At 42.1% G+C, this 26847-nt stretch overlaps 1 protein-coding gene across 2 annotated transcripts in view; it reads right to left on the bottom strand.

Annotated features, from left to right (window-relative positions):
* CFAP61 (cilia and flagella associated protein 61) overlaps positions 1-26847 on the bottom strand; it is a 209698-nt gene that overhangs the window by 59444 nt on the left and 123407 nt on the right. For both annotated transcript variants that reach the window (XM_073339783.2, XM_073339782.2), the window contains exons 20-21: positions 26264-26432; positions 19984-20158 (exon numbers count right to left, since the gene is read on the bottom strand). In XM_073339783.2, the coding sequence (XP_073195884.1) occupies positions 19984-20158; positions 26264-26432 (344 nt within the window). The remainder of the gene's footprint in view (positions 1-19983; positions 20159-26263; positions 26433-26847) is intronic.

The raw sequence follows: 26847 nt of genomic DNA, 5'->3' as shown, positions 1-26847 counted from the left end.
AGTTATGGAAGTGGATTGGACTGAAGAACTTGTGGATCTAAAGGCAGAGGAGGCCTGGAATTACTTCAAGTCAAAGTTATAGAAACAATCAGAAGCCTGCATCCCAAGAAAGGGGAAAAAATTTATAGGCAGGAGTTGTAGACCAAAATGGACAAGCAAGCATCTCAAAGAGGTGATTAAGAAAAAGCAGAAAGCCTACAAGGAGTGGAAGATGGGAGGGATTAGCAAGGAAAGCTACCTTTATTGAGGTCAGAACATGTAGGGAAAAAGTGAGAAAGGCCAAAAGCCATGTAGAGTTGTACCTTGCAAAGGGAATTAAAACCAACAGTAAAAGGTTTTATAGCCATATAAATAAGAAGAAAACAAAGAAAGAAGAGGGGGGACTGCTAAACATTGAGGATGGAGTGGAGGTTAAGGATAATCTAGGCATGGCCCAGTATCGAAACAAATCCTTTGCCTCAGTCTTTAATGAGGCTAATGAGGAGCTTAGGGCTAATGGTAGGACAGCAAACGGGAAAGAGGATATGGAAGTAGATATAACCACATCTGAGGTAGAAGCCAAACTCCAACAGTTTAATGGGACTAAATCTGGAGGCCTAGATAATCTTCATCCAAGAATATTAAAGAAACTGGCACATGAAATTGCAAGCCCATTAACAAAATTTTTTAATGAATCTGTAAACTCAGTGGTTGTACCGTATGACTGGAGAATTGCTAACATAGTTCCTATTTTAAGAAAGGAAAAAAAAGTGATCTGGGTAACTACAGGCCTCTTAGTTGACATCTGTAGTTAGCAAGGTCTTAGAAAATTTTTTGAAGGAGACACTGGTTAAGGACATTGAGGTCAATAGTAATTGGGACAAAATACAACATGGTTTTACAGAAGGTAGATCGTGTCAAACCAACCTGATCTCCTTCTTTGAGAAGGTAACAGATTTTTTAGACAAAGAAAATGTAGTGGATCTAATTTACCTCAATTTCAGTAGGCATTTGATACGGTTCCACATGGGGAATTATTAGCTAAATTGGAAAAGATGGGGATCAATATGAAAATTAAAAGGTGGATAAGGAACTGGTTAAAGGGGAAACTACAACAGGTCACACTGAAAGGTAAACTGTCAGGCTGGAAGGAGGTTACTAGTGGAGTTCCTCAGGGATCGGTTTTGGGACCAATCTTATTTCATCTTTTTATTACTGACCTTGGCACAAAAAGCAGGAATATCCTAATAAAGTTTGCGGATGACACAAAGCTGGGAGGTATTGCCAATACAGAGAAGGACCGGGATATCATACAGGAAGATCTGGATGACCTTGTAAACTGGAGTAATAGTAATAGGATGAAATTAATAGTGAAAAGTGCAATGTCATACATTTAGGGATTAATAACAAGAATTTTAGTTATAAACTGGGGACGCATCACTTGGAAGTAACAGAGGAGGAGAAGGACCTCGGAGTGTTGGTTGATCCCAGGATGACTATGAGCCGCCAAAGTGATATGGCCGTGAAAAAAACTAATGCGGTCTTGGGATGCATCAGGTGAGGTATTTCCAGTAGAGATAAGGAGGTGTTAGTACCGTTATACAAGGCATTGGTGAGACCTCATCTGGAATACTGTGTGCAGTTCTGGTCTCCCATGTTTAGGAAAGATGAATTCAAACTGGAACAAGTACAGAGAAGGGCTACCAGGATGATCCGAGGAATGGAAAACCTGTCTTATGAAAGGAGACTCAAAGAGCTTGGCTTGTTTAGCCTAACCAAAAGAAAGCTGAAGGGAGATAGGTTTGCTCTCTATAAATATATCAGAGGGATAAATACTACGGAGGGAGAAGCTCAGTACCAATGTGGACACAAGAACAAATGGATATAAACTGGCCATCAGGAAGTTTAGATTTGAAATTAGACAAAGATTTCTAACCATCAGAGGAGTGAAGTTCTGGAACAGCCTTCAAGGGAAACAGTGAGGGCAAAAGACATATATGGCTTCAAGACTAAGCTTGATAAGTTTATGGAAGGGATGATATGATGGGACAGCCTAATTTTGGTAATTAATTGATCTTCAACTATTAGTGGTAGATATGCCCAATGACCTGTGATGGTATATTTGATGGGGTGGGATCTGAGTTACTACAGAGAATTCTTTCCTGGGTATCTGGCTGGTGAACCTTGCCCACATGCTCAGGGTTTAGCTGATTGCCATATTTGGGGTCGGGAAGGAATTTTCCTCCAGGACAGATTGGCAGAGGCCCTGGGGGGGTTTCGCCTTCCTCTGCAACGTGGGGTACGCGTCACTTGCTGGAGGATTCTCTGCACCTTGAAGTCTTTAAACCACAATTTGAGGACTTCAATAGCTCAGACATAGGTTAGAGGTTTGTTACAGGAGTGGGTGGGTGAGATTCTGTGGCCTACGTTGTGCAGGAGATCAGACTAGATGATCATAATGGTCCCTTCTGACCTTAAAGTCTAGGATTCTATGATTCTAAGAGCCGCAGGAGTGGACTTCAGGGGAAAAAATCATCATGCGTAATCCTTCACAGAGATTTCCCCTCATTGTCCCATCAGTGGGAGAAGGGTGGAGGCCTCTTCCCTTGTGGGAAAGGATGTATGACCCACCTCCAAATCTGGCAGATCTCTGGTGAGCTGCAAGAGGTCTGGGCAATCATTGGGAGGTCCTGAGCCTCTGTACCAGCTCTGGCTCCTGGTGCCTATCCCTTTGCCAGCTCTCTGACAGCACAGCTCCATTTGAGCCATGCTAACAGAGGGAACCAATGGGTTGCAGGGGACCTCAGAAGCTCCAGAACAGCAATTTGAAGAGAAGGTACTATAGCTTGAGGATGTAATTTTTCAGGTACGGTTCATAGAACTGGAATGAGTAGGATGTGCACACTGCAGCCTTCCACAGCATGTCCAGTCTCCATCTCTTCCCTCAGAGTGAGGATTCCGGACACCATAGTGGGGGTTCTGCCTGATATGGGAAGAGGGGGAATGGTGTGGCAGAGGAGTCTTGAGTCCTCCCTGCACACACAGAACTGGCCCATGGTTTGGTGTTCAACAAAAATCTGTCGGGAAAACATGTGCTTCAAAGGATATCAGAGGGTTGAAACAGTGCAGCCACTCCAACAAGGCAGTGGTTTTCAACCTTTTTCATTCTCAGCCCCCTAAAATATTTCAAATGGAGGTGTGGACCCCTTCAGAAATCTTGGACATAGTCTACAGGCCCCCCAGAAGTCTGTGGACCACAGGTTGAAAACCACTGTTATATGGTAATGACAACTTTTTGTGGACCCCTTACACATAGTCTGCGGACCTCCAGAGGTCCGTATACCACAGGTTGAAAACCACTGCAATAAGGGATGATATTTGAAATATACAGAGAGGATGGAATTGGCTATATTGGAGTTGCATAGCTGTGAGAATAGAGTTTGGCCCCATAACTTTATTTTCTATACACAGTTGGCTTGACATTGCTTTCTGGTAGGATTTATTTTTCTGCATTTCAGTGCATTGGCCAGTGCTCTGGTTTTGCACTGAGCACTGTGCTCATGTGAAGAGGTGAGTGAATGACTGGAACAGACAAACTCTCTCCTGTACAGTTAACTGGTACATTCATATTGACATTTAGGTATCACTGCAAGCAAGAAAATCCCTACAACCTAAATCTTATTATTCCATAAACTAAACTGTTTTTACTGGAAGCATGTGATGCTGACACTTCCACAGTGCTGTAGTGGAGGCTAAGAAGGTGTTATTATACAAAGCCCTAGCTCTGAAGAATGCTAATGTCAAAATGGCTAATGAATAATGGATTTTAATGTTATCTTACATTGTTTACATTAGTTTCTTGTCGATGCCAAATAAACATATTTCTTCATAGTTTTATGAGAATGCAAAAGTATTTCACCATCAATATAGATTCTCATGAGTGGTGGGAAACATTTTTTGCTGATCACATGAATGACGACTGGAAAGGAACAAGTTTATTTGCCATTCTGGGATTATGACAATAACTGGCAATAGACTGTTACCTTTCTAAGTTTAACATAGAACCTTAATTTGCCCACTACAGATAATGGGAAATTTTACTCCTGGTGTACATTGTAAAATACTCTTGTTGAGCCATGATAGCACTTTTATTTTCTCATCTTTTTTGCCATAACACCTAGTCGTGGACCTGACACAGCAATATTGTGCTAGTATACAAGACCCGGAATGGGAAATTAAGAAGTGAGACTGAACCATCTTTTTCACTGTCCAAGCTAAGTGCCATGGAAAACGAAAATAAAGAACAATGATGAAATGTGAGTTTTGATATTTTCGTTTCTAATAAATCTGAAGCATTATTAGTAATGCAGGTAAAGAATGTGGCTTTGCTGACGCTGACAGTGTCTCACATTTCATTTAGAAATTTTTAATTTGTGGGGTGGTGAAAAAAGCTGCAGAGGATGCAGTGACTATAAAACAAGAGTGAGCAATACTCACTGACAACCAATCCAGCAAAATATTCATTCTCGCTATAAGGCATACAAGTCTGAGAAACCCACAGATCCTAGGAATTTGGTAGGCCAACATTTTCAGTGGAAAGGTCAGCTGCTGTAATATATGTTGGCATTTCTATATATGCAAGATCAGAATTAAGCACTGAGTTACTCAAGGAAAATTAAAAAGCTGTTTTATATAGTAACATTAAATGCAATACATTTGATTAAGGAAAATATTGTTCCTTTACTGACCTCTGTTAAATCAACAATTTATGGTTTCTGCTTATTACAATATTAGTGAATTTAGATTACAGTGCTTGTACTGTAGGAACTACAGATATTCATTATAGACTAAAATTATGTCCATCAGACAGACAGTAATTCCTCAAGATGTTTTTATTATTTAACTGCATGAAAATGCATCTGTGAGTAAACATAATAATATTCAGCGGAAAAACAGGAATCATAAATAAAGACCATCACAGTACTTTATCATTTAATATTACATGACCATGTTCCACGACAGAGCATTCTCATCATTTCCTATAAGTGGAAACACAAGATTTCTATGACCCCAGCATGACCTAAATCCTTTCAGCTTGGAAAAATAAAGACCCAACCACATTAGACAGAACAACAGAAGCTCTGCTCGGTAATTCGTGCACTGGAATTTTAATGCTACAGCATTTCTACAAACATGCTTTTAATAAGGCAGTAAACTGTCTTTACCTAAAGAGGAAAATAATTGATCCATTTTGGGTCATTAGAGAAGTTTTGTTCTTTACTTTACAACCATCCCACCTTTTTATTTTCATGGAAAATGGAGAGGTAATAGCAGATAAATTTCAATTAGTTTCAATTAGAGTTATAATAGGCTACAGTGCATTAGGTTGCTGGATTTTATCACAGAAAGAACATTTACTTACTTTACAGTAACTGTGATTCTTCAAGATGTTCTGCACATGTGGATCCTACTTATGTAGATGTGGTAGATGTGGTATATCCAGACTTTGGTAAAGCTTTTGATACTGTCTTGCATGACCTTCTCATAAACAAACTACGGAAATGCAACCTAGATGGAGCTACTATAAGGTGAGTGAATACTAGTTGGAAAACCATTCCCAGAGAGTAGTCATCAGTAGTTCACAGTCATGCTGAAAGGGCTTAATGAGAGGGGTCCCGTAGGGATCAGTTCTGTGTCCAGTTGTGTTCAATATCTTCATCAATGATTTAGATAATAGCATAGAAAGTACACTTATAAAGTTTGTGGATGATACCAAGCTGGGAGGGGTTGCAAGTGCTTTGGAGGATAGGATTAAAATTCAAAATGATCTGGACAAACTGGAGAAATGGTCTGAAGTGTGTGTGTGTAGTCTGTCAGTTCAACGACATTTTCATGCTCTCTCTTTTTGTGGATTCTGGAGTGACTCTGAAGTCCAAAGCGTAACTCTCATGCTCGTGAACAGATTGGGCAGACAAAGTCATTGGTGAGCATCTTGGTAGCTATAGCAGTAGTATGACACTTTTCCCTTGCAGCTAACCACTGATTATTTCTGTCCTCTTCAAAGGCTTGGAAAGCTCTGAGTATTGTGTGTCACCAGGCTGATCTATTTAACGCAGCCTTCTTAAGATCATCCAGTTTTATCGTACCAAAGTGTGTGCTACTCTTGATGCTGTCCTTGTAGCGCTTTCTGGGGAGGCCTTGAGTCTGATGTCCTTGTGCCAATTCTCCATAGAAAATTTTTCTGGGGAGTCAATATTCTGGCATCCTAATGATGTGTCCAACCCAGCGTAGTTGGGCTTTTATCAGCATGGCCTCGATGCTTATGGCATTTGACTTTTGGAGAACCTACAGGTTGGTAATTTTGTTCTGCCAGTGGATCCTCATAATGGTGTGCAGACACTGCATATCGAAGGCCTCTAGCTGTTTCATATGCCATTTGTATGGTATCCAGGTCTCACAGCCATAGCAGAGAGATGTGAGCACAAAAGCATTATAAAGTTTTAACTTTTGTTGAGAGGGTTATGTTGTGGGATTTCAGGACTTTGCTACATAATTTTCCTAATAACTGAGAAGTTTCTGGTTTCAGAGTGGTAGCCGTGTCAGTCTGTATCAGCAAAAACAATGAGGAGACCTTTAGGCACTTTAGAGACTAACAAATTTATTTGGGCATAAGCTTTCATGGGCTAAAACCCACTTCATCAGATGCATGGAGTAGAAAATACAGTAGCAGGTATATATACACAGCATATGAACAGATGGGAGTTGCCTTACCAAGTGGGAGGTCAGTGCTAAAGAGCCAATTCAATTAAGGTGACAGTGGGCTATTCTCAACAGTTGACAAGTAGGGAGGAAAAAGCACTTTTGTAGTGCTAATGAGTTCAATGTAACCAAAGTGGCCCATTTCAAACAGTTGACAAGAAGGTGTGAGTATCAGCAGGGGAAAAATTAGTTTTTGTAGTGACCCATCCACTCCCAGTCTTTATTCAGGCCTAATTTGATGGTGTCCAGTTTGCAAATTAATTCCAGTTCTGCAGTTTCTCGCTGGAGTCTGTTTCTGAAGTTTTGTTGTTGAAGAATTGCCACTTTTAAGTCTGTTATTGAGTGTCCAGGGAGACTGAAATGTTCTCCTACTGGTTTTTGAATGTTACAGTTCTTGATGTCAGATGTGTGTCCATTTATTCTTTTGCGTAGAGATTGTCCAGTTTGGTCAATGTACATGGCAGAGGGGCACTACTGGCACACGATGGCATATATCTCATTGGTAGATGTGCAGGTGAACAAGCCCCTGATGGTGTGGCTGATGTGGTTAGGTCCTATGATGGTGTCCCTTGAATAGATATGTGGACAGAGTTGGCACCGGGGATTTTTGCAGGGTTTGGTTCCTGGGTTAGTGTTTTTGTTGTGTGGTGTGTAGTTGCTGATGAGTATTTGCTTCAGGTTGGGGAGCTTTCTGTTAGCAAGGAGACAGGCCAGTACTTTTTCAAACAGCACTATATTAAAGCACACCAGTAGGGTCTACATAGACCAAAAAGACTTCTTCGCTCCTGGCTCGTCCTTCCAGCGCTCCAGTCACTAGAGACATGATATTGAGCTCAGGACCAATAAAGAAATAGAAAGAGACTCTACAAAAATCCATCAGAGCAGTCAGGGATTCCTGCTGTCTGAGAACTGAGAAATTTAGACTCCAAGCTGGCTTCTCAACACCAAGCTTGTCCCCACTGCCAGGTAAGAGGAGGGGCTCCTCAAAGGAGCCACTGCTATCAGCACAGGAAAAAGTGGGACTGGAACTCTCAGTGCTGCACCGTAATAAAAAGTCAGCACTGAGATCTTCATCAATAACGAGGGCTCTAGGGCATAGGCGTGCAAAGATACATTTATTACACCGCACCATGGCACCAGGTTTATTGGCACTGTCCCCCATTGTACCAGAGTGCTCAGCATGATCTATTCCTCTTCTTTGTTGGCATCCTCATTATTCATTAAATCCAGCTTGGCACCAGTGGTCCCAGCCTCTGAAGATTCTTCAACAGAAAGGAAGACAGCACTAGCACCCTCAGCACAGATGTCTCTTCCAAACAATTTCTCAGCAGGGAGAGAAACATTAGCTTTCTTCTAGTCTTCTTGAACTTTCCTCAGCATTCCAAGACTTATTGAAAATCAACATTAACGGTCCAGTGAGCTCCACAGCCAACTTTCTGAAAAATCTTGGGTGCAAGTTACATGGACCTGCTGATTTAAAAATGTCTGACTTTAGCAGGTGCTGTTTAGAACCCTTCTGAGATACTAGTGGAATGCAAAGAGTGTTGTTATCATTGTCACATGGTATGACTACATTATCTGTTTTGTCCCAAATATAAAACAGAAATACTTATTGAATACTTCTGGCTTTTCTGCATTATTACTGATAATTCTACCATTTCCATCTCATAATGGATGATTTAAAAACCTTTCAAGAAAAATTGAAATGCATGATGAAAATACTGGAAGTTCCATTGGAGACTGTTCAGAAAAAGCTTATAAGCTGTTTGATATTTTACAACCAACTTCTCAAAGCAGAGTTGCACTACTTATTAATGAAGGGATATTGAATCTGATGAAAGGTCTTTGACTAACCCACCTTGATTTCAATTATCCCACCTTGATTTTAGCTACTTCAAAGCCTGTTGATCATAGATATTAAGTACCATCGGAAAGTTTCAATTTTTTTATACTCATCCGGCTCCATCTTAATTGGTTGTTGCTGCTGCCAATGAGAAGTTAAAACATTCAGGGAAATCAGCTTCCAAGGAGAAAGAACCCAAAAGACGATCTCTTTGGGAAGAAAATCTACTCATTGGCCTGTTTACAGGTCAGGATAGCTAGCTATCAGGCCGTGCTATGTAAATATGATTATATCTTATGGGATAGACTGTCAGACTTCAAGGACAGATTATCTTCAAAATTTAGAGATAAGTTGAAATTGATCTGTGAAGAAGGCCAACTGATTTCTAAAACTTCACTTCAAGCTGCTGTAACCCTTCTACCCGTCAGAGTTGGCAGCAACAAGGACCGGGTTCAGTATCTAGGGGTTCCATTCCAATAACACAGTGCAAAACCAGCTCGAGCCCCACCCAGTGACCTGGAACAAATATATACTACCCCCGCTGGGCGCCTCCAAGAGGCAATACTTCCCTTCTCGCAAGCACAGAGTCTGAGTGTAGTAAAAGCCTTTTAATAACAGAGAGAAACAATGTGGCATTATGTTGGGGAAACACCACCAACAGGATTCATAACACAACCCATGAGCAAAAACCCACCCCAAGCAAATCAGGGCGTGTCCTTTCCCTTTGGTTCTTTAGTCCAGCAACCCAAAGTCACCCAAAGTCCCAAAAGTCCAACAACCCAAAAGTCTCTGTCCCTGGTCAGTGCATTGTCAGAGTTCAAAAGTTTATCTGCAGTTTTACCTCCCAACCTGGGTGGAGGCGGGGGGTTAAGGGGGCACCTTACGTGGTTCAAAGGCGATTGCCCCGCCTCTCCATGGGGCTCTGCTCCGCCAGCCGTCCCACGAATCGCTCCGCTCTGCCAGCCGCCCCCATGAGCCGCTCCAGCTGTCCCACGAACAGCCAAAGTGGTCACAGCAGCCAAAGTGACCATTTGGGCAGCTATGGGCTCATGCTAGGTGGGCTGGGTGTGCCTACGCAAATGAGATCAGCCCCTGAAGTTCTTTTCCACAACTTGCCACAACTCACCACCAGATGTCAGGGTGGAGCTCATCCTGACTCTGCTTACATCCTCCCCCTAGCTGAGAATCTGTCGTCCCGACAAATCACACTCCCTTTATACCAACTCATTGGTTTCCTCCAAAGGGCCTCAGGAAGCCCACTTTAGCTTCCACAAGCCTGTGTGCTAAATGTATTGGCTTCTCACTAGTCACCCCAGGTGCATCATAAGTTAACCGTTCTACTGGTCTTATCACCCTGTCTTGTCTATTGAGAAACTCTGTTGCCATGGTGGGGGGACATCCTCTTGAGCAACAGATGGAGAGGTTTCCTTTGAGGGTCCCTCGGCTACTGGCATAGGCCCCTGCACTTCTAGTTCTAACATTCGGGGGGTCCAAGGTGCCCAGGACATCCTCTATCTGTGTGTTTCCACTATCCAATAACCTGTCTGTGTCGTCATACAGCGGTCCCATCAGCAGCACAGGGGTGTCAGAAATGGGCCTAAATAATTCTGCTATGGGGTTTAGGGTGGAAGAGGGGGAACTCTCTTTTGGTTCAGCTGATCGAGACTGAAATCCTGTCTCCATTCCAGGATACACCATGGTTGTGTCTTCCTCCTCAGACTCACTCACAGATGTGCTGCATAGGGGTACATTAGCTGCAGGGGGCTGGCTATCCATGTTGGATGGTGGCTTTGGTCTAGCACCTTTATCCTGCCCGGTTGCGGCCCATCTCGTAAGGGGTGCCTACCAATTCCCCCACAGGGAGCAAAAGGTTTCTATGCACTGTCTTTATTTGACCTGGACCCTCTTCAGGTTTGATCCTGTAGACCGGCAGGTCTCCCAGCTTTTCCATCACCAAGTAAGGTATTGCCTTCCATCTGTCAGCTATCTTGTGTTTGCCAGCAATACCCAAATTTTGCAGCAGAACTCTGTCCCCCTACTGGAGCTCCTGCAAACGTACCCTAGCATCATATCGATGTTTGTTGCAGTCTGCGTTCTTCCGAGCTGCAGATGAAGCTAAGTGATTAGCATCCCGCAGCTTTTCCCTTAGTCGGGATACATATTGCTGATGAGTTTCATAGCTATCTCCATCCTCTGATACACCAAAGCACAAGTCTATAGGTAATCTTGGTTCTCGCCCAAACATCAAGAGATATGGGGTGACTCCTGTAGCATCGTTCTTTGTGGCGTTGTAGGTATGCACCAGAAATGCGACATGTTGGCTCCAGGTTGCCTTCTGCTCTGGTCGCAAAGTCCCCAACATATCTAATAGGGTTCGGTTGAACCTCTCTGGCTGAGGATCACCTTGTGGGTGATAAGGCGTTGTCCTAGACTTTTTAATTCCTGCTATCCACAGCACCTCCTTCAGAAGGTGACTCTCAAAGTCCCGCCCCTGATCCGAGTGTATCCGGGCTGGGAATCCATAGACTGAGAAATATTTGTCCCACAATACTCGAGCGACGGTGGTGGCCCTCTCATCACGTGTGGGATATGCCTGTGCATAACTGTGTAAAATGGTCAGTCACTACTAGAATGTTCCCAACATTCCTCCTGTCTACCTCTAAAGACAAGAAATGCATACCAGTTCCAAAGGTTTGTTGCTGGTGATGTTCTTGAGATATGCAGCCCCCGTGGGCAGAGTTTTTCTTTGAACACATCGAGCGCAAGTCTCACAATTCTTGCGAACATCTTCAGCCATCCGGGGCCAATAGAACCTACTACGAATAAGTTCCAAGGTCCTCTCCATCCCTAAATGTCCAAAGTCATCATGCAGGGCCCTCATGGCCAGCGCTCTGTACTCTTTTGGCAACACTAGTTGTGCTCGTTGCTTTTGTAAAGGGTCGGTGGTCATTCGGAGTAGTACTCCCTGAATCAGTTTTAGTTTGGCCCATTCTCTCAATAGTAGTTTACCCTCCGGGTTAGGTGGGAAAACCACAGCTGGGCTTTGCCCCTCCCTTTTAGCAAGTAGTGTATCACCAATGTCAATATCTTGCAGCTGGGCTTCTTGCCAGTCAGCCGCATTGAGCATGGGCAAGGGAGATTGGTCTAATGCAATATAGTTCACTGAAGCAGAATGCATGCATTCAGGGGGCAGGCCCAAAGCTTCTGCAACACATCCATGAAGGCTCTCAGGGGCCTCTGACTCTTGGCGACTCACACTGCAAATAGCTCTCACTCCATCCGTGAGTATCACAGCAACTTCTGGTGCCTGACGTCTGGACAATGCATCTGCATCTACATCGCTTCTCCCTGATCGGTACTGAATGCTGAACTCATAGCTAGCCAAGGCAGCCACCCATCTCAGCCCTGTAGCATCCAGCTTAGCACTTGTTAACAGATAAGTCAGTGGATTGTTGTCTGTCCACACCTGGGACTGAGCACCATATAAATAGTCTCGAAATTTTTCAGTGATGGCCCATTTCAAGGCCAAGAATTCCAGCTTATGGGTGGGAAAGCAAGTTTTACTATCAGACAATCCTCTCTCCTTGATCCCAAATAGACTAGACTGGTTGACCTTCAGGACACATTGCAAAAGCCATCTATTTTCTCAAGTGTTTTCTTAGGAGTACTGGAGGATGATGTGCTTGAAGGTAAGATGAGGGATTGATTTCCTCTGTTGTCCTGCTTACAAGGGTTAATTTGTATTATGGAGAAGGGATGCGTTTCTCTATTTGTTGTGATGTGTTTAACAAAGTAATTGTGATCTTTTAGCTGATGAGGAGCAAAGAGCACCATGAGTAAATGTTCTTTGTAACTGCTAACTGAAATATATTTTTTGTTATTATTTTTTGGGTTACTAGAATCTCTTAAGATCCAGCAATAAATTATGGGAATAGATTCAGACCCAGTTAAAGCTAACAATTACTAATTCATAGGGCTAATCACTTGAGAGACACAACACACTAGCAATTTGATATGGTCCTGTTACCATATATACATTGTCAGCCTCACAACAACCCTTTGAAATAGCAAGTATTATCCCCATTTTACACATGGGGAACTGAGCCACAGAGAGACTAAGTGAATTGCACAGTTATGTAGCACAGCCAGGAACTGAACCTGGGAAGCACAAGTTGCTGGCTAGAACCCTAGACTACGGGCTATCTTTCCTTTCCTACTACACTGAATAGTACTACACCAAACATCCACAACTGATAGTTACCATCGGAGGAAGTTTGATAAAGAGGTGTGTGAAGGAGGCTGCGTTGAGGGGGAAAAAGTTAAGGCTGTGGTACATGGTCTGTGATATGAAGTTGTGGTACTAGTAAGGTGTGTGATTGTGAGAAAAGGAGTAGTTACTAGATGGCTGAACTTTTTATTTCCTTGCTTTTGTGGGTTTGTGTCAGGTATGTTGTGTGTGCTGGAATCCTAACTGCATAAGAACAAAGCTCTTTGTATATTAGCTACAATTATAATTGTGACAAAATTCTTGTCATAAATATAAAGGGAAGGCTAACCACCTTTAAATCCCTCCTGGCCAGAGGAAAAACCCTTTCACCTGTAAAGGGTTAAGAAGCTAAGATAACCTCATGGCACCTGACCAGAATGACCTATGAGGAGACAAGATACTTTCAAAGCTGGGGTGGGGAGGGGACAAAGGGTCTCTCTGCCTGTGTGTTGCTTTTGCCGGGACCAGAGCAGGAATGCAGGTCAGAACTCCTGTAAAGCAGCATCACTTGCCCCATAACGTCAGCCGTGCGGAACACAATGCCATCCACAGCCTCAGAAACAACTCTGACATCATAATCAAACAGGCTGACAAAGGAGGTGCTGTCGTCATCATGAATAGGTCTCCAACACCACTTTCTACAAGCCATTACCCTCTGATCCCACTGAGGGTTACCAAAAAAAACCTACACCATTTGCTCAAGAAACTCCCTGAAAAAGCACAAGAACAAATCCGCACAGACACACCCCTGGAACGCCGACCTGGGGAATTCTATCTGCTACCCAAGATCCATAAACCTGGAAATCCTGGACGCCCCATCATCTCAGGCATTGGCACCCTGACAGCAGGACTGTCTGGCTATGTAGACTCCCTCCTCAGGCCCTACACTACCAGCACTACCAGCTACCTTCGAGACACCACTGACTTCCTGAGGAAACTACAATCCATCGGTGATCTTCCTGAAAACACCATCCTGGCCACTATGGATGTAGAAGCCCTCTACACCAACATTCCACACAAAGATGGACTACAAGCCATCAGGAACAGTATCCCCGATAATGTCATGGCAAACCTGGTGGCTGAACTTTGTGACTTTGTCCTCACCCATAACTATTTCACATTTGGGGACAATGTATACCTTCAAATCAGCGGCACTGCTATGGGTACCCGCATGGCCCCACAGTATGCCAACATTTTTATGGCTGACTTAGAACAACGCTTCCTCAGCTCTTGTCCCCTAATGCCCCTACTCTACTTGCGCTACACTGATGACATCTTCATCATCTGGATCCATGGAAAAGAAGCCCTTGAGGAATTCCACCGTGATTTCAACAATTTCCATCCCACCATCAACCTCAGCCTGGACCAGTCCACACAAGAGATCCACTTCCTGGACACTACGGTGCTAATAAGCGATGGTCACATAAACACCACCCTATACCGGAAACCTACTGACCACTATTCCTACCTACTTGCCTCCAGCTTTCATCCAGACCACACCACACGATCCATTGTCTACAGCCAAGCTCTACGATACAACCGCATTTGCTCCTACCCCTCAGACAGAGACAAACACCTACGAGATCTCTATCAAGCACTCTTACAACTACAATACCCACCTGCTGAAGTGAAGAAACAGATTGACAGAACCAGAAGAGTACCCAGAAGTCACTTACTACAGGACAGGCCCAACAAAGAAAATAACAGAACGCCACTAGCCGTCACCTTCAGCCCCCAACTAAAACCTCTCCAACGCATCATCAAGGATCTACAACCTATCCTAAAGGATGACCCATCGCTCTCACAGATCTTGGGAGACAGACCAGTCCTTGCTTACAGACACCCCCCAACCTGAAGCAAATACTCACCAGCAGCCACACAACAGAACCACTAATCCAGGAACCTATCCTTGCAACAAAGCCCGTTGCCAACTGTGTCCACATATCTATCCAGGGGACACCATCATAGGGCCTAATCACATCAGCCACTACTATCAGAGGCTCGTTCACCTGCACATCTACCAATGTGATATATGCCATCATGTGCCAGCAATGTCCCTCTGCCATGTACATTGGTCAAACTGGACAGTCTCTACGTAAAAGAATAAATGGACACAAATCAGACGTCAAGAATTATAACATTCAAAAACCAGTTGGAGAACACTTCAATCTCTTTGGCCACTCGATTACAGACCTAAAAGTTACAATTCTTCAACAAAAAAACTTCAAAAACAGACTCCAACGAGAGACTGCTGAATTGGAATTAATTTGAAAACTGGATACAATTAACTTAGGCTTGAATAGAGACTGGGAGTGGATAGGTCATTACACAAAGTAAAACTATTTCCCCATGTTTATTCCCCTACCCCCCACTGTTCCTCAGACGTTCTTGTGAACTGCTGGAAATGGCCCACCTTGATTATCATTACAAAAGTCCCCCCCACCCCGCCACTCTTCTGCTGGTAATAGCTCACCTTAAGTGATCACTCTGGTTACAGTGTGTATGATAACACCCACTGTTTCATGTTCTCTATGTATATTAATCTCCTCACTGTATTTTCCATTGAATGCATCCGATGAAGTGAGCTGTAGCTCACGAAAGCTTATGCTCAAATAAATTTGTTAGTCTCTAAGGTGCCACAAAGTACTCCTTTTCTTTTTGTGAATACAGACTAACACGGCTGCTACTCTGAAACCTGTAAAGAGTTAGTAAGCAATCTAGTTAGATATACGTTAGATTCTGTTTTGTTCAAATGGCTGATAAAATAAGTTGTGCTGAATGGGATGTATATTCCTGTTTTTGTGTCTTTTTGTAACTTAAGGTTTTGCTTAGAGGGATTCTCTATGTTTTGAATCTGATTACCCTGTAAGGTATTTACCATCTTGATTTTACAGAGGTGATTCTTTTACTTTTTATTTCATTAAAATTCTCTTTTAAGAACCTGATTACTTTTTCATTGTTCGTAAGATCCAAGGGTTTGGGTCTGTGTTCACCTATGCAAATTGGTGAGGATTTTTATCAAGCCTTCCCCAGAAAAGGGGGTGTAGTGCTTGGGGGATATTTTGGGTGGGGAGACATTTCCAAGTGGGCACTTCCCCTGTTATTTTTGTTAGACACTTTGGTGGTGGCAGCATAAAGGTTCAAGGACAAAAGGTAAAAGTTTGTACCTTGGGGAAGTTTTAACCTAAGCTGGTAAGAATAAGCTTAGGGGGTCTTTCATGCAGGTCCCCACATCTGTACCCTAGAGTTCAGAGTGGGGAAGGAACCTTGACAATTCTAAAGTGAGGTTCTACAGTAAAAAGTTACATATTTATTGCATCTCCCTGGGCTCTATAGCAAACTGAGAATATTTGAAAGTACAAGGATGTTTCCCCACCCCACAAATTGCCAGTCCTGCAAACTCAGAATGCATCTGAGAGTCAATATGGGCTTTTTTTCATCACCAATAATAGGGGAATGGAAGGGCAAAATTAGTTCCTCTCATAAAGCTGTATAACCTCACTACACACCCTCTATAAGGGTGAGTTAATATCTTATGCTTTCAAATGAAGCATATTTGATATAGAAACCAGAGGGATGCAATGAATATAGAATTCCACACTGGCATTATTACAAAGCTACCTGTTAGGATAGAAACACACTTTAAAGCAGAATGGAACTTGATGACAGTCTTCTGTTGTGCTCTTATAATGTTAATATTATGGATGGTACCATTTTGTGAATAAGACAAAGCCCCCCATCAGTAACAGGTTCAGAGAGAGACAACTGTGGGCCACACTTGCAAAGGTATTTAGGCACCTAAAGGTGCAGATAGGTGCCTAGAATGATTTTCTCAAAAGACACATGAGTCTAAATCCCATTAATTTAAATGGGAGTTGGTGTCTGACATGGTTAGGAACTTTCAAATGTCCCATGAGGCATGTATCTGCATTTTTAGGCACCTAAATGCCTTTTAAATCTGTCCCCCATGACCTCACATACTCTTAAAGGAAAACTATTCATTTTGCTCAACCTAGCAGTCTAAGAGTTCAAAAAATAAGAAGCAATTTTCTTCATGAACCAAGAATGGAATTTATTTGAAAACAAAACTTTTTGTTATATTTGGTTAGTAATTTCATAATCACTGCCAGTGCAACCTACTGTGAAGTCACAAACTGAAGATCTGGGGCTCAATCCTTCAACTCCCACTTTTGGTTATAGGATCGAGGCCTGGGATTTTAAGTCAGGAACAAATGTCAGCTGGTATAGATTCTCATCTAATGTAAATTGGCATAGCATTGATTTCAGTGGAGCTACAATGATTTACTCCAGATGAGAAGCAACAAAGCATCTGTCTGGTACAGTAGGCTGGAAACCACAAAAGGAACCTCATTAGATGAAGTTAGTGGACAGCTAAAATATGAGTAGTACAATGCATTAGTTAGAAAGAAGCATGAAAATAACTGGAATTAGAAGGATGCATCATATAATTTGTATAATACAAAGAAATAAGAATTATTTTTCTGAACTGGAAAAATGAAGTGCATATGCTATAGGTTGGAAATAAAAATCAGTGTAGCATGTCACTGGTAATCCATTTTTCCCCACTGTAGTATCTTAATACGAATTTTTTTTAACTTCCAGCATTATCTGAAAAGCTCTGAATTCCAAAAAAAGTTTAAAATGAATTAATGGTTTCGACTGGAAATCTGATGAAGAACAGTTTATAGTAATCAAGTCTGAATAAAGGAAATGTATCACCTACTGTATTACTCTCTCTTAAAGATGACAAAGTTCTAGAAAGGTTCCCAAGTTGAAAAGTAAAAGTTAAAAATAAGATTAAACCAGAGGTGCCCACAAGCTGCAGTCAGCCAGATGGAAGTGACAGTATGGCCTGAAGACAGCTGATAAATGTCCAAATCAATTGCTGAATCTTTGCAAGCTCTCTGCTCCCAAATCTACCCTGACCCAGTCACTTATCAGACTGTCTCCCAAATAGGTTAGCTGGTGAAAAATTGATTTTTTTTCCCCAGAGAGCAGGTATCTTGTATACTGCTGAGATGAGGTATGAAAGAACAAGATCTATAAGGGATATAAATGGAGAGGGGACAGAACAAGGGCAGTGAAAGGGAGACGGCAGAGGGGACAGGAACATAGGGGAAGTATATGTAGAAGCAAGAAGAGGGACACAAAACAAAGGAGGAAGATGGAAGATGGAGAAAGGGAAGGAGGAGCCAAAGAGGTAGTGTGAGGGGAAAAAGCACCATGTGTCCTGCTCACTATGGCTCTGCTAAGAAAGAAACTTTAACTGATGTAACTGTGCACTTTTGGATTAAACTTATAATTAAAGACGAGATCAGTATCTCATTAAGATATCCATCCTGTCATCAGAACAAAACACCACAGCCATCAAACTAAAATAAAAGGCGGGAGTAATCACAAAATAAATCAGCACTCAAACTTACCTGATATAAAATTTTATACTTAAGAAGCATATATTGTCAAGGTATTTAAACCCAAATATCCTAAAGCCTTCAGTTGGTGTATTCACAACATTACTGCGCCATTTACACATTTACTGTATGGGTAAATTCAGCAACTGTGTGTATGCATAGTGTGTAGACAGAAAGCTAACACCCCAATTTACATACAAATGCAGGTGTGTATATCAGCTGGAAACCAGACAAAAACGTGTACCTTAGGGTTTAGTATTGACGAAACATAGATGCAAAGATGTTTTATTTACACATTTTGGGCCAAGCTGCTGCGAGTGGAAAATTTATTTGTGAGACTATATGAATGATAGCATAGATCAGATCCAGGACCTACACTTTTAGATCATAGGGCAGGAGTTGGAGGAGGAATAAAAAGTTCTAGCACTCTGACAATCTCCTTAAAGGCCTATTAAGTAGGACGTGCACTTTTGTAGACCATACACTGTCACCATCATTTTTTAATTATGCTCTCAGTTGAAAGTGAGTAGATGAACGCTAGACCAGGCGTTAGCAACCTTTTTCTTTCTGAGGCCCCCCAGCATGCTATAAAGCCTCCACGGCCCACCTGTGTCACAATAACTGATTTTCTGCATATAAAAGCCAGGGTTGGCATTAGGGGGTAGCAAACAGGGGAACTGCTTGCGGCCACAAGCCACAGAGAGCCCCATGAAGCTAAGCTGCTCAAGCTTTGGCTTCAGCCCCGGGTGGTGGGGCTTCAGCTTTCTGCCCTGGGCCCCAGTGCGTCTGATGCTGGCCCTGCTTGATGGACCCCCTGAAACCTTTTGATGGCCCCCTAGGGCCCCCCGAACCTCTCGTTGAGAACCACTGGGCTAGACTACACCTTTATGGAAATCCAGTTGTAACCATCAGCTAGAATACCTATCTCTAAAGATACATTTCCTCCTCCTAGCTATATATTAGTTCTGATCAGAAACTCGGAAGAGCTATAATGTGAGCCCATTTTATTTCTTTTTCTGTAGAGTAAGGCGTGAGGATCCCACATATTTTCTGTTGCATACACAAACTGAACTCAGCACCATGTATGTGAAATGTAAGAGGCTCTCAAAGAAGATATAAGGTGTATTTTAGTCTAATTTTAATAGCTTGTGAGCAATAAATGGAGGATCTACTGAAGATAGTTTGAGACAACAGAAATATGATGATGGATATAGAGATTCACACAAATGTGTGACTTGTATAGTTTAACAGAAAATATAGTACACAGGCAATTCTGTCTGAGGGCTGTAACTAACAATGATATTCAACACAGAGACAATAGTGTTTGAAAAAATATCCATGCTAATTTTTTTCTCCATAGCGCTTTCCAGATCTACATATTTTCCTATATAATTGCAAAACATGTTTACTAATTAAATTATTCTTTAATTAGTTAATTATTCTAGCCAGGCTTTGCTTTTAGGACATTCATTTTGTGTCATATAATAATTATAGATAATTAAGTAATCTCAAGCCATTTTTCCTAGGAAAATATGCTGGATACCCAAAAATAACAACAAATTGTAAATTAATATGGAAAACAAAGCTTGGCAGATGAAAGATTTTGTTAGAATTAATTAGGCACTAATTATACATTGGAAAAGGAGAAACAATAAGCCTAAATTCATTTCTGAAAATGTACATGTTTACACTAAAATCCTTACCGTGTGAATTGATAAAGTTTTCTTTTAACCAATGCCCTGCCTTTAAGCACTCTTGATCATCAGAGAGATTAAAGAGATTGGTCGGAACTTCACCAGTATATCTTTGTTTACAGCGGTGTATGATTTCCTTGTTAGTCCAAAGTTTACTGATCTCTGCTCCAGTGGGACATGGAACCTGACATAAATATAATGCACATATAACTGTTAACTGAGACTTTGAATAGCAATGACACAAAGTATCTGACCATATAAAAAATGCTAGCCCTGTAAAAGTTTGATTCTTTTTGGACATATAATTTGTAATCAACAAGTCACTGGTCATAAAGAGAACAGATGAGTGTTACTATATCTAATTTTCTGTTCCTTGCAGGATCTGTGAAGCAATGCAGGATTTTGAAGAACCTACAAGGATTAACCATTTTTTTTTGCTATGTGTATATGCAAGTGCACACACAAAATGCAGCACACATCATATGCTTAAATTTATCTTCAAACAGTCAATTAAAAACGGAAATGACAAAAACCCCTCAATTCTCCATTTTACAGGAATTGTCCTTTACCACAATTGTTATTGGCTCCCATCTCGGGGCATGCTCTTCATGCTTTGCCCTGCTCTGGCTGTGCAGAGTAGCTGGACAGCCTGTGAGTTCAGCTATCAGAGGATTCTTCCACTGTAGGAGAAAACTGGGGTGGCAGAGGAATATTAGTTCCACGCCACCACTCTCCTGATCTCCAGCATAGGGAGTGTAGCTGAAAGAAGATGTATCTTGGATTTTCTCTATAACCTGATTATCCCAGAATGCCAAAACACTCTCTTGACACTGCGGACAGCAGGGCATAAATTAGAACCAGAGTCTAGGTCAGTCCCAGTATGAAGAATGCTAAAAGCTACCTTTGATCCCCCTTCCTTTGCTCTTGTACAAGAACAGCTCGGGTAAACAACAGGATCTGGGCCATTGTTTATAACAATATTTTCAAAAATACCTCTTGAAACACTGAAAGGGTTTCACCAAAAAAATGACATGAGTTATTTATGACTATCACTTTTGTGGAAACATTCTGCTAAACAGCAAAATTGCTGGCAATGGTATTAAACTATGTTTCATTTCATGGTTATTGCTTTTTGTAATGAGTTATATACAATGATCAGTATGCAAAGCATCACAGCCAGTTTTCATAAATGAGAGGAAGATGAATGTTAAAAAGTTCCACAAGAATCTTGCAATTGCAACTGAACAGCCTTAGGGGTTTAAAAGTAAAGAAGATGATCAAGAATGGCATGGGAAAAAATAGAATTTGAATCTCATGTCACCCTGTTCAAGCCAGGTGTGCTCTGATGATCCAGAAACAGATACTGACAGGAACTGGCTGTAGGGGAAATCCATAGTTGTTGAACTCCCGCAACTCTTAATAAGCCCTGGTCTACACTAGGACTTTAGGTCAAATTTAGCAGCTTTAAATCGATGTAAACCTGCACCTGTCCACACGATGAAGCCCTTTATTTCGACTTAAAGGGCTCTTAAAATCTATTTCCTTACTCCACCCCTGACAAGTGGATTAGCGCTTAAATCGGCCTTGCCGGGTCGAATTTGGGGTACTGTGGACACAATTGGACGGTATTGGCCTCCGGGAGCTATCCCAGAGTGCTCCATTGTGACTGCTCTGGACAGCACTCTCAACTAAGATGCACGATTGTTTGCCATTGCTCTGACGCAGGAAGGGGCGACTGACGACACGGCTTACAGGGTTGGCTTACAGGGAGCTAAAATCAGCAAAGGGGGTGGCTTTACATCAAGGAGTATTTCAGGCAGGACTTCATGGAGGGTTCCAATAAGAAATGGTGCACCTAAGTTATTGTTCTTATTGGAACAAGGAGGTTAGTCTGGCCTCTGATTGATACATGGTTAGATTTACCTTGCTGCACCTTCTCTGTGAGTGACTGAAGTGTGACCTAGAGGAATGAGTCCCCTAGACGGGAGGGCACAGGGGGGGTTTGCAAATGAGTACAAAACAAATCTGATCTATTTCTTGTTTTGATACACTCCATCTATCTTTTACATCTTTGGCTGGCAGCAGATGGTGCAGAAGGACTGCATGCCATCCACATCTCATGGCTGCTGGGCAGAAGATGGTACAATAGGACTGCTAGCCTCCTCATCTCTTGCCTGCCCGGCAGAAGATGATGCAATAGGACTGCTAGCAATCCGTATCACCTGCCTGCTCACCATAAGATGGTTCAATAGGACTGACTGCAGGACTAAAGAGAATGACCTGATCAAGTCACTCCAAATTTAGTCCCTGCGCCCATGTCTGCCCAGGCGCTCCTGATCGACCTCACAGAGGCAACCAGGAGCACCTCGGACATGACGATGACGGCTACCAGTCCTATTGCACCGTCTGCTGCCACAAGGCAATGGGTTGCTGCTGCTGTGTAGCAATGCAGTACCGCGTCTGCCAGCACCCAGGAGACATACGGTGACGGTTACCTGAGCAGGCTCCATGCTTACCGTGGTATGGCGTCTGCACAGGTAACTCAGGAAAAAAGGAGCGAAACGATTGCTGCCCTTGCTTTCACGGAGGGAGGGAGGGAACGGGGGCCTGATGATATGTACCCAGAACCACCCGCAACAATGTTTTAGCCCCATCAGGCATTGGGAGCTCAACCCAGAATTCCAATGAGCAGCGGAGACTGCGGGAACTGTGGGATAGCTACCCACAGTGCAACGCTACGGAAGTCGATTCTAGCCTCGGTACTGTGGAAGCACTCCGACGAGTTAATGCACTTAATGCACTTAGAGCATTTTCTGTGGGGACACACACACTCGAATATATAAAACCGATTTCTAAAAAAACGACTTCTATAAATTCGACCTAATTTCGTAGTGTAGACATACCCTAAGTGTCCATTTAAAATAGTGGTGTTAAGAAGTGAACATAAGAAAAATGAACAACAAAAATGTGAATAATGTACAGACTAAAAGGGACTTCACAACAATTGGCTACCAGAATTGTATAAATATGCAGATAAAGCATCTTGGTAACTATTTGTTTAACGTACAGTTAGCAATTTTAACAAGCAAAATTTTAACTACAACGAGCTCTTTTTTCCTTTTCACAACAAAACTAAAATTTCTAAAATTGGCGCAATTCTGTGTGAGAGAGGAGGCTATAATTTTTTTGAGTGTGTAAGATAAAAATTACATGAACATTTGAATGGTTTAACATTACTAGTACAGTAAGCAATTAAACCATGATTTTATTGAAGAATCAACTATGATTTTGAAGCATTGGGCAAGAACTGTTCAGAGCAATGCTCTCATTGGCCACTGGGCTTCATGTGATCTAGCCACATGAAACACCGATGTGGCATCTCCATGTCTTATTTATCTAATAAGGAAACATTCTGCCACTCCCATTTATAGTGAATAGGATCTTAAGTCAGCAGACCTATTGAAATCAATGCCACTACTTGCCAAGGTACAACTCGTAAGTGTGGCAAAAGCTAGCCCTACGTAAATAAAATAGAAATTGGATGATAAAATACTTCTTCCTAGCATCTGAACTTTTAAAAAATCTTGCGCTTTTTAACAGCAAAGGCGGATAAATTCTGCATTTCCCCTTCCCCTCCTTATTTTTCTCTCTCTCTCTCCTCCAGCTTAGCTACTGTCCCCAACATGTTTGCAGGTGGTAGGGTGCTTCCAAAAGATTTCTTTCACACTGTAGAAGCTATATAGGGAGATCCAAACAAGTTCAGGATGCATTTTGGTTTAACTTTTTAGTCCATCTGTCGAACTGTGAACATATTTAGCTGTTCAAAGCGACGTTCTACTCTGAAAAGCAACTACGTAAAAATGGTACCTTTTTACTTAAGAGCTCTGTTCGTGGTGTCCATTCCTGATCTCACTTGGGGGCTGAAGATTAACATTAAATTTGTGACTACGGGGACAAGTGCTATAAAAAAGGCTAAAAAACATATTCAGTCACATCTGCTGATTTTAGTGACAAAAATAGGTTTCTGATGGGTTTTACATAAAAGCCAATTAGTTACTGGCGTAAACTCATTGAAGGCAATGCAGCTGCACATGTGTCACAGAGGACACAACTTGGTTTTAGAATCTTATTGCCTTGTGATGATACACAAGAAAAAGAACCCAATGTGGCTGTCCGAGTCCAAGCTGTGTATGCAGGGCTGACAGATAGCATCATTTTATTTATATCTGAGCACATTTAATATGGAAGTCATAGGCACAATAAACATGGAACTCCACAATGCCCTTTCTAGAGTCACTGTTGAGAGCAGAACCCCATTAACGGTACAAAACTGAAAGCAGCCCAGCCACCCACAAAGCGGCATGTGTCAGGGAGAGAGCAGAGCTCAGCCTCATTCTGCAATTCTCCCCATTAGGGACCACAGCCAGGTGTAGTAATTTAGAGCTGCCCCAGCACTGCTTCAGCTTACACTGAGGCCAAAACCTCTGCAGCTTGAGAAATGGCCCCGGACGGCTCCCCTTCTCTCCTATGCTAAGGCTCTGGCCAGTAAAGTAAATGCTGTATGACTTCACTGCATAACAAACAGAATCTACATTTCCAATAGAAATATATTTCATTTTATGCTTAAAGAAAATATTTGTTACTGTAATATATGCCTGTGTGGATTTAGGAATATTATTATGTTCAGCTGAAATTCTCTCAAGCCTTGTGTATGCTGGTGGTTTTTACAAAAAAATTCCTACCAGCGCTACCAGGGGTTTAGCGGGGCATAGCCCTAATACAGATAAGGTTTCCATGGCTGGACCTACTTTTACTGTTGTATTAACTACACCTGCTTTGCAGCAGGCTTGATTGTCACGGTAGCAAAAAGGCTGCGAGCTGCCAGAACCTTGTTCATCCGACTGCTCCCACTCATGCGATCACTGGTGGAAGGTTTTGGTAATATTGATACAATTTTTTGGTGTAGGCAAGACACTTTAACTATATTGGTACAGTTAAAGCAATACAACCCCCCAGTGATGATGCAGTTACATGGATATAAATGTGCTTATACCAGTATAGCTTATTCCCATACAGGAGGTGGAATAAACTATACCGGAATAAAGTACCTTTATAGCTATGTAAATATGTCCCCATTAGAGGTTGTATCAATTTAACTATTTTGGTCAAAAATCTTACCCCTTACCAAAAGTCATGGTAGTAATACCTAATTCTGCAGGCCTTATTCAAGCACAATTCCCAGGGAATTCAACAACAGTTTTCCATTAAGGACTGTTGGATGAAACCTAAGTCCTTTTATAGGGTAACAGACCTGCAGCTGTTGGCCTTTGGTAACAGACTTGCTGTGGACTTCTCTGCTCCTGTCCTCACTGTGACAGATAAGACAATTTCCTGCATTACCCTGTGATAAACCTTCCTGAATAAAGTTTAACCATCTTTGGAGTCTATTGTACTAAATGCAAAGGCAATGTATCATTGCAGGGCCTGGATGACCAAAGGATTATATTGGACAATGCAGCAAACAAGAATGATCTTTTGGGACAATATATGTAAAGTGGATTTCCTGGGAGATATCTAGGGGGAAATGCAAATTCCATCCTCACCCCCACCTCCAGTTTTGCAAAAGCCCAGCCCATTGAAGGTATACCATGAGGACAAGGCAGTTGTCTGCCGATTACCTGTTCCCAGGATCCCAAGATCAAAGGCCCAAACTGTATAAAGGAGGAACTAACAGACTCATAAGGGTGATTGTTCCGAGCTGAAGCTGTTATGAATTTGTAACCACTGCTTGGTGGGGTTTAATGGACTGATCATCTGCCAGAGCCCTTGTTGGTGTTGGAGGTGATCTGATGTAAGCTTAGTAGCGTGCCTGTAGGTTGTTTTATTATTTTAATACGTTTTCTCTGTAATGCTTTCCTCATAAGAATAATGTCCTTGCTTAGAAAGAGCTGGGTGATACCTGACAGTGGGCAATTACGCTGTTTATAGTCCCTCAGGAGAAAGCAACATACAGACACTGGCCGTTTAAACCACCTGGCTTGCAACTCACAGTGTAGCCAGGGAACTATGCAGCCTGGAAAAACCCCAGACAAGGAGAGAGATGTGGGTCCCCACACAAGAGAGGTGACTGCTGAAAAGCTGAGAGTCTAAAGCGACCACCCTTGCTGAACCATCAGGGGGGAAAATACGGGTGCAGCTGCCCTGAACTGTGACACTCTCCACAAACATATTAATTGTTAATCACTGTAAACATCAAATGTTCATTTATTCACTATGTGCACAATCTTACCTGGCATTGCTGCCCAGTACAGAGAACAAGGTGGTCGTATGGCACTTTTTTTCCTTTGGAAACCACTACATGTTTGGCAGCTCGGTCTATGCCAGTCATTTTATCAACCACAACATTAACCCAGGAACAAAGTGACATCAATGCATAATCTTTATCATTAAAACAGTGGCTGTGAAGAAAGAATATCTATAAGTGACATTTTAGCAGCTGACAGCAGGCATTAATTAGACATCTGGTGAGTTGGTTGAAGTCCCCTAGTGGTTCAAGTGGTTGTCTTGCTGTGAGCTTACTAAGGCCTATAGTGAGAGATTATTCATTATGAAACTCTCAGGTACAAACTGACAAGTTCCTGTTAAAACCAAATAATTTCTCCCAATGTCAGGCCATACTACAATAGAGTTTAAAAATAAGTCAAATATATACTTTACCATGCTTCAAATTTGCAGTCTGATGCACAGTGCAGTTTTGCACCTGTAAAAGAAACTGTTTTTCTTACCTGATAATTTCCTCTCTTTGGCTCTCTCTACGAAATGCTCTTTTGCTAAAATAGTCCCACTTTTGCTACCACTAGTTCAGCTCCACCA

Source organism: Lepidochelys kempii, chromosome 3 (genome assembly GCF_965140285.1).
Source record: "Lepidochelys kempii isolate rLepKem1 chromosome 3, rLepKem1.hap1, whole genome shotgun sequence".
NCBI classification, from domain to species: domain Eukaryota; kingdom Metazoa; phylum Chordata; order Testudines; family Cheloniidae; genus Lepidochelys; species Lepidochelys kempii.
The sequence above is the reverse complement of the archived record's forward strand: the minus strand, read 5'-3'. Positions and strand labels throughout refer to the sequence as shown.